Below are 8,655 nucleotides of genomic sequence, written 5' to 3'. Positions count from 1 at the left end.
AATGTAAGATAAACAAGGCCTTTGGTGGCAGTATGGAGGAGGGAAGACCAGAGATGAGGAAGACAGTGGAGATGGAAAGGGAAAGCAGTAGAAGGAAATGATAGAAATGGGGGAGAGCAAGCCCCAGTGTAGGTAAGGGATTAATTTATGGGAATGGGACACCATCTTCTTCAGGCCCTTCTGTCTGGTGGTGTCTACATTTTCCTCCCCAAACCTGTCTGAAGTCATCACAGACAGTACTCTTGGCCACAGGGAAGGGGTCAGGTGGGGATTAGGCTCACCGTGGAGCGAAATCCCTAGGGGCCCTGGTTCCCCAATCCCAATCATTCTACTATGGAGACAATCCCCACCCCACCCGCAGACCACAGGGTCTTCCTTCAACCCTCCCAGCTCTCCAGGCAGCCATTTCCAGTCTCCAGCCTAAAGCCAACACTTCTGCCCGTCCACCACCAATGTCTTCTAGGCTGTCTCCCTGGCCCCATACCAAGCAGCAACATCTCCCAGGACAAAGGACACCAAGACACTGGGTGATTTTTGGCAGCAGAGATTGGGAAGGCCAGAGAATGGGAGGGAGGCAGGCTGGGAAACTGGAAGAGCTGGAGCTGGAGCCTGGATTGGGAGCCCTTAATAGCTCTCCAGTTTTGGGGTGGGAGTAGGGTATGTATGGGGCCAAGCCAGCTAGAGGCCAAAGATAGGCCCTGAATGGCAGGATCCCACTAGCCTTCTGGGAAGGATGGAGGCTGGCTCTGTAGCAACTCAGTGGAATTAGCCTCATATTTCCTTGGGCCAGGCTCGGCCAAATTCTGGGAATACCCGAAGCTTTAAACAGATTCTAAAGCACTGGGGAACCTGGGCAAGGCTTCCTTGGCCTGGGGATGAATCACCACTCTTTAGCTTTTTGGTTTGCCACTCACTTTTCTACTGCACGCTCACCTTCTGTATTCCTCAGGGCCTTCCACAGACCAGGCCAGCTCCCTGTCCCCCTCTCCCCGGTGATCCCTGCCCTCCCTTCCTCTAAGCCCTAGAATGGCCCCTGCTCCTTCTCCCCACCCCCCAACTTTGTTCCAAGGCTCCTCCTACTCGCTCCCCATTGCATTTCCTCTCTTTCTGCACTTCTCAGTTCAAGTCTCCCACTGGGCCCAGGCCCAGGCCCTTCCCAGCTCCCTTCTAGGCGGAGCTGCTCTCTCTAGTTTTTTAACCACTAAGGGCTGGGCTAAGATGGTGACATACCTGAGCCTAAAAGAAAAATGTAGGCCTACGTAGGAACAGAAGACAGGTAGAGTCAGAGAAGCCAGGGCCTACCCCCTCCAATTCTTCCCCTATCTTAAGACCAGGCTCACCGTTCAGCTTTGGGGTGCATCACACACACACACACACACACCCCACCACCACCCCCCCCCCTCACCCCAGCCCCCCACAACCCACTGGTCTCCAGGCAACAGCACAAAGGGAAAGTGGAGAGAGGGGCCCGGGAGGCCCAGACAGAGCCAGCTGTAACCCAATCCAACCCAGAACCTTTGGGGTGGGGGGGGGATGGCTGCCAGAGAAGCCCACCTAGCAAGGAGGGAGGAAAGGACAGAGGTTAGGAAATGTGGCTCCAACCAAAATGGTCTTGGTCAGTCCAGGAGTTGGAGAAGATAGATACTGGGAACCCCAGAGAAAACTGAGAGGCACAGAACACAGTGTGCCCCAAGGGGAACAGAAAGGGGCGCCAGGAGACAAGAGAGAAGGGAAAGATGAGATGCCCCTACTAAGAGGCTTGGAGGAGCAGGGGCAAGAACTGAAAATGGCTGAGTATGTCAGGGACACAGGAAGAAGAGCAGTGAAATGGGTCCTGCCCATACAGGACTAAAATCCTCTTCTAGTTCTGGAGTTGGGCAGGATGGCAGGGTGCCCAGGACCAGAACTCAGAGTAGAAACAGAGTAGGAGGCCCATAGAGGGGACAGCCTTGAAATTCCTCCCATCCCACCCCTAGCTCAGGGGGAGCCTGGTGTCCCACAGAACCTTGCCTCCCTCTAGTGGCCACAGCACCCCGTGTGGAACACCTACCTGCTGGGCTCTGCTCTGTATCCCAGCCCTATGAGAGGGTTTCTCCCCCTAGGTGGTTCCTGGGTCCCCATCTCAAAGTCAGTGCTCCACTGGAGCTGAAGGTTTATAGTGGGTCTCCGGCCACACACTGGGGCCCTACTCACAGGCCGAACCAGCCCTTGTGGTCCTGACTCTCAGGTTTCCAGGAACACTTTCTCAGGCCCACCTCCAAATCCTCTGGTACCATCCTTCCCTCCCCAGTTCCCCATCTTGCAGGGGGTGATGCCCACGCAGCGCTGCTGTGGCCCACAGTGGCCAGCAGCCCAGTGGAGAGAGGCCCAGTGGGGGAACTGCTCCAGTCCATAGCTTTATCCCTTCTTTGGTCAAGGCCCTATAGGAATCCAGAATGCTTTGGACCCTTTTTCCCAAAAATGCACACCCACACAATTTTTGACACTCCTAGGGATTCTTGGACTCCAGGTTAAGAGCCCTTCATTGACCTGGGTCCTGGGGCCAGGCTTGCTGATGAGAAGGCAGGGCCAACGTGGTCCCCACCCAGCCGGGGAGGGGTAGGCAGGGCCATTGTCTTAGCCATACTGGTTGGGTTTCTTCATCTTTCTGTGTCCTCCCCAGCTCTGCTATCCAGTTTCACCAACTTCTGGGTGCTCCGTCTTCTCTCCCCTCATACGGACGAAAGACTCTTCAGACACAACAATGCACTGTGATTCAGACTTTAATGGTGGTGCTCATTTCAACGCCACAGAGGTGGTGGCAACTGTGGAGCGTGGCACAGGGAAGTGAGACATTGCTCAGGTGCAGCTGGAGGAAGAACAGGGTAGCCGGGGCTGGGGGAGAGCTATGGGGGAAGAGTCCCCGGGCACACAGCCCCACCTCTGGACTGAGCCGGCTTAGGTTAAGGGCTGGGAGACACGAAGGAACTGATGACAGGTCCCTTTTCTGTTACCCTTCCCACTCCATTTTCAGCAAGACCTCCCACCCCAGGCCATCTCGGAATCTACGGCCACGTGAAGTACACACGCACACACATGCGATCTCCTCTGGTCAGGCCAGGTTTTGGCCCTGGAGTTGTGGAGAAACGCTGAATTAATGAACAAGACGAGTGAACAATAAATAAACAAATAAATAATTCACTGAAGTCTTCGGCCAGGCACGATCACGCGGCCAGCGCTCCCCTCCCCCTCGGCACTGCACACTCCCTGGCTCAGATGCCACATGGACAAACGTGTGGAAGCGGCAGAAAGCACAGTGACACACGGCCCCTCTCTCAACACGTCCCCAGCCAGCCCTGATGCACCTGTACACAGACCCTGACTGTTCTTCCATGGGGACTCCCTTATAATCCTCAGTCCTGTGGCCAGTTTTTGAGGAGAGAGAATAGAAAGGAAAGAGAAGTGGAGAGTGTGGAGCCCAGAGCGGGGAGAGCACAGAGCAGGGGCTGGACAAGCCAAGGAACAGAGCGACAGGTCAGCTGGGGTGTCCGGGGTGAAATATCACAGAGCAAGACAGGAAGAGAGAGGATCCAGGAGGATGGGAGAGGGGTTCCAGGTCTCCAGGCAAGTAGAGGGATCACAGCACGCTGGGATTGCGGAAATTATGTCCAGCAAAGCGAGCTTCGTCCCCCAGCTCTTCTTCAATTCTGGAAGGGATGAGCCAGAAAAGAAATAAGGATGCAGGAGGATTCCACTTCTCTTTCCAGGAGGCCCCTATCCTCTCCAAGCCTGTCACACCACCTGTCCCTATGTCCGGCCCAAGCGGGGGCATCCCCTGGCTTCTCCACATGACCTGTGGGAGCCATCAATCAGGCCATGGGTAAACCCATCATTCGAAAACAAGTATTTTCTGGATATCTACTGTTCTCCAGGTCCTGGGTATCGGAGCTTTTAACCCTCTGGGCCCCGGGCTCCCATCCCCCAGGTTTCCTCACCTCATGAGCTGGTTGTACTTAGCCAGACGCTCAGAACGGCACGGGGCGCCAGTCTTGATCTGAAACATCCCCAAACATATGCAGCTCAGTGGCTGCCCCTTCACTTCCTGAAAGGAAACTTACACTCCCTTGACATTCTCCCGACACCCGCAAACACCTGGAAAGAGAGACCCACCCGACAGAACCCACCAATTTCACAAAGATCGCCCTTGCACTCACTTGGCCTGTGCACAGCCCCACCACCAGATCGGCGATGAACGTGTCCTCAGTCTCTCCTGAGCGATGACTCACCATGACACCCCAGCCATTCTCCTGAGCCAGCTTGCACCTGCAGCCATACATCAGCACTGACCTCCAGCCTCTCACACTGGGCACTCTCTTCCCAGCCCCAACATTGGTCTATGTCGAGAAACACCTGGCCGGGGGTGCCTGGGTGGCTCAGTCAGTTAAGCGTCCGACTCTTGGTTTCAGCTCAAGTCATGATCTCACAGTTTCGTGAAATCGAGCCCCACATGGGGCACTGTGCTGGCAGGGCACTCCTTGGGATTCTCTCTCCCTCTCTCTCTCTCTGTCTCTGCACCCCTCCCCGCGCCCCCACCCCCCCCCTCCCCTACCGACTCACACTGTCTCTGTTCACTCAAAAATAAATAAATAAACTAAAAAAAACAAAAAACAAAAAACACCTGGCAGGAAGCTCTCTGGGAGGGGCACAGGGCATGGGGTGGAGGGGGCAGAGCCTGAAGAGCTGGGAAGGTGACTGTAGGTTCCCTGCTCTCTTCAGCATCTATGCCAGGACGAGACTGGGAGCACTTGCCAGAGGCATCCTGTAGAAACAGGGGCCGGGTAGGGGAGAGCCAGGGGACACTCACGCTTGGATGGCTTCCGTGACTGAGCCGATCTGGTTGACCTTGAGCAGCAGACAGTTGCAGGCCTTTTCCTCCACTGCCCGCTCGATACGCTTTGGGTTGGTCACTGTCAGGTCATCGCCCACGATCTGGATCCCTACATTGGCTGTGAACTTCGACCAGGCGGCCCAGTCGTCCTGGTCAAAGGGGTCCTCGATGGAGACCACTGCAGGGAGAGCAGGAGGGGCTGCTGACCCTCCCTGGGGTTTGCATCAGGCAGGAACACCCACCCTGTGATTCCCTGAAATGGATACATCCCCTGGCTAACTTAGCCTGCTCATCCTTGCTTCCCTGCCTCCGAAATAAGCTTGCCCTGACACTTACCTAGATTCTTTCTGAAAACCTTCCACACAACGCGGAGTACTAACCACTATGCGATCACGCCCGACACCTTCCGAACACCTTCCAAAAAACAAGGGTTTGGGATCTTTCTCGTAACCGCCTTTGCATTTTCCCACCTTCATTACCAGGAAGCTTTCCCTCTGTGCTATTCTAAATCCCTCATTTTGCATTTATGTCTTGCTCTGTCTCAGGGAAACGGAAACCAGCCTCCTCCCTGCAGGGGTCACAGCCTTTAGTGGGTTTGGAGAGGGTAGTTCAGCTCCTCCTCAGCCTTCCCATCCTACCCCCATAGCGCTTCCAGCTCCACTCAGCATCTACAACTTCATCAGTCAAAAACACTGATAGGTACAAGCTCCCTGCTGGGCCCAGTCACCCTCTCACCATGACTGGTTCCTTCCAAAGCCCTCCCCGTGATCCCAGCCACTGCGGGACACACGACTTTAATTAGGACCGGAAGCAGATGAAACAGATTCACCATAGGTACCTGCACATTTACATTACATACAAAGCCATCCCCTGCAGAAGGCTCTTTGGTCCCTGTCCTGGTTCTCTGGCTCTGCTTAGGACACCTCCACCTGGCGCCTAAGTCAGTGCCCCACAAGGTCCCAGGCTGCCCCACACATCCCCACCTGCCCCTTGGCCCTTGCGCTGCCCTCCCTCCCATAGCCCTTGTTCTCACCAGGATAGTCCCTGACAAAATCCTGGTAGAGGGCCCCCAGCTGGTCCCCAGTGATGTATCGGGAGGGATCAGCAGGAGACTTAAAGTCCAAGTCATATTTGCCATCGCGATGAAACTCCGAGGCAGCGACGTCCATGCCAATGACAATCTTTTCTGTGTAGCCAGCCTTGTCGATGGCTTCCTTCACCAACTCCAAGGCTGGGGATGGAATATAGTGGGATCACCAGCAGGAAGGGTGGGCAAAGAGGAATGTGAAAAAGAAAGAAATTCAGAGCCGAGGCACAGGACTGGTGCTGGGAAGAAGCCTGGCTACAATTGTTGTTAGGGTCATCCCAGGTCTGGGAAGAGCAGACTATCTTCTAAGAGGACAGAGGAATGGAATTCTGTTCGTAACAGGTTTTTTTTGTCAATAGCCATCGTTTATTATGGGCTATGTCACCTAAGTACAATGGTGCTAAGAGGGAGATACTGTTGTTGTTCCCATTTTACAGGCAAGAAAGACAAGCACAGAGAAGTTGAGTAAGAAAGATCACTAGCCAGTAACTCTTAAGTCAAGGTTCAAATGGAGGCAATTTGACCCCAGAACCTGAACTCTTAGCCACTTCCTGTTATTGGTTTTTTTTTGTTTTGTTTTGTTTTTAAGTTGAGAGTGGGGAGGGCAGAGAGAAAGAGAGAGCAAATCTTAAGCAGGCTCCACACTCAGCACAGAGCCCAAAGCAGGGCTCGATCCCACAGCTCTGAGATCATAACCCAAGCTGAAATCAAGAGTCAGACACTCAACTGGCCACCCAGGCGCCCCTTCCTGTTATTGTTTCTATTCACTATATAGCTCCTCCCACAGCAGAGAAAAATTAGGGATCTTAGAGACCTGAGAGGTTGGGGGTAGAAATGGGATAGACTCAGAATTGAATCCTTGCAGTACAGTATATCTCATCAAACTGAGAATCCTACAAAGTTCAAGTCCAGGATGGGTCCTCCATGTCACTTAGACCACCTCCCAGCATTCCCAGGGGCTCCAGTAAGAACTTACAGTTGCTAACAGATCTGGCTGGACAGGTGAAGACTATCCTCTTAGGCCTGCCTGTAAATGTGGCAGGCCCTCTGGGACCCACTCCCGGTATGGGTTCCTCTTTGAGCTGGCTCAAGGGCCTCCCACCCATACTCCTCAGGATCTGGGGAGCTGTGTGGCCCTTCCTGATGTCCAAGGACAGAGCAAGGCTTAAAGCAGGGAGTAGGGCTCCTGGCCTCACCTTCACTGTTCTCCAGGATGTTGGGGGCAAAGCCACCTTCATCTCCCACATTGGTGGCATCCTTGCCATATTTGTCCTTGATGACCCCCTTGAGTGTGTGGTAGACCTCCGCCCCAAGTCGCATGGCATCGCGAAAACTCTCAGCGCCCACTGGAAGGATCATAAACTCCTGCATGGCCAGCTTATTCCCAGCATGAGAGCCACCATTGATCACGTTGAAGGCCTGGGGGGCCACAGGACAGAAAAGTCACAGAGCACTTCCCTCCTCTGCCCCTGGGTTGTTAACCCAAGATCCCACACCTGCTCCAGCTTCCCAGACTCAAAGTCTCAAGTCTCCCTCCTTTCTCTTTAGGTGCCTCAATGCACTCCCCCCCCCCCCCCCCCCATCATTCTTCACAAGGTTTCATGCTCTCCCCCCACCCACCCCTGGGACAGGCACAGGCGTGGCGCAGTGCTCACCGGCACAGGCAGGATGAGGTCTGAGTTCCCGGCCAGCTGAGCAATGTGGCGGTATAGGGGCAATTCCCGCTCGGCCGCCCCTGCCTTACACACGGCCAGGGACACACCCAGGATGGCATTGGCCCCAAACTTGGCTGGGAGATTACAGAGGAAGGCACTGAGCAAAGTGTCCCCTAAATTTCCGAGCCCTTGACTCCACTTATATACCCCAAAAGGAGCCAGTAAAAGAGATCCCCTCTCCCCTCTCCACTCCTGAGACACCTCATCAGTCCTCTCCTGAAAATAGCAGGACACACACACACACACACACACACACACGCTCGATTTAATGGGAAAGGGCAGACAGCTCCACCTATTTCTAAACATCTTGAGGCCAGACTGTCCCCTGCCAGCTCCCCCCCCTTCACGCTGCAAAGTTCTTCTGTCTAATGTCACTCCCTCCTACTGTGGTTAAATTCTTCTTCTCTTGCTCTGGCTTTGAGAGGAGAATGGAAGGTGAGCTAGTCCGGACAGCCTTCCGACGGAAGTCCCCACAGCACTGGCCCCTTCAGTGCCCTGTCTGCTCCACACACCCGCCCTGCTCACACCTCCTCACTTTCTCCCAGCCCTGGCTTACATTTGTTCTCGGTCCCATCCAGCTCCAACATCAGGTTGTCAAGCTTCTCCTGCTCCACCACCGACAGACCCTGTAGACAGAGCCACCATCACCCCAGGCCAGGATGGAGGCTGGCCCGGAGGCAGAGGGCCCCACCCCATTCCCACATAGGCTCACAGCTGGCCAGCAGCCAACCAGGTTTCTGTGAAAGCAGCCTGTCTGGATTGGGAGCAGGGGTGGGGAAGGAGTCTCCCCACACTCTCCTCAAGAAGTATGATTCCCAAGAGGAATCTCCCTTCTCTCCCTCCTCCCCTCATCCAGGATTGCTTCCAGGACCCTGGTCCTGCCCACCACCGCCCCCAGCAAAGAGCAGGCCTCACTGAGCTGATGAGGGCTGGAGCAATGGTGGTGTTGATGTGGTCCACTGCCTTCAGGACACCTGGGGAGAGGC

At 54.8% G+C, this 8,655-nt stretch overlaps 1 protein-coding gene across 1 annotated transcript; it reads right to left on the bottom strand.

Annotated features, from left to right (window-relative positions):
• Positions 1–2,829: 2,829 nt before the first annotated feature.
• Positions 2,830–8,642, bottom strand: LOC125918211 (gamma-enolase). Its single transcript, XM_049624241.1, has 9 exons — positions 8,585–8,642; positions 8,226–8,295; positions 7,610–7,743; positions 7,151–7,373; positions 5,901–6,098; positions 4,844–5,045; positions 4,194–4,302; positions 3,975–4,033; positions 2,830–3,686 (listed from the first exon to the last, which is right to left on the bottom strand). The coding sequence occupies exons 2-9, from the start codon at positions 8,254–8,256 to the stop codon at positions 3,617–3,619; spliced, it is 1,026 nt and encodes a 341-aa protein (XP_049480198.1). The 5' UTR covers positions 8,257–8,295; positions 8,585–8,642; the 3' UTR covers positions 2,830–3,616.
• Between the last annotated feature and the right edge of the window lie 13 nt (positions 8,643–8,655).

The sequence above is a fragment of the Panthera uncia genome, unplaced genomic scaffold (assembly GCF_023721935.1).
Source record: "Panthera uncia isolate 11264 unplaced genomic scaffold, Puncia_PCG_1.0 HiC_scaffold_557, whole genome shotgun sequence".
Lineage (NCBI taxonomy): Eukaryota > Metazoa > Chordata > Mammalia > Carnivora > Felidae > Panthera > Panthera uncia.
Note: the sequence above shows the minus strand (reverse complement) of the source record. Positions and strands in the feature narration are given on the sequence as shown.

Coding starts and splice junctions, on each gene's coding strand:
- LOC125918211 (XM_049624241.1), bottom strand. CDS start 8,256: ATGTTGGAGCTGGATGGGACCGAGAACAAAT. Junction 5,046..5,900: donor TTTTGTCAGGGACTATCCTG/GTGAGAACAAGG, acceptor CTCTCCCTGCAG/TGGTCTCCATCGAGGACCCC. Junction 4,034..4,193: donor TGGGGCTGTGCACAGGCCAA/GTGAGTGCAAGG, acceptor GGGATGTTTCAG/ATCAAGACTGGCGCCCCGTG.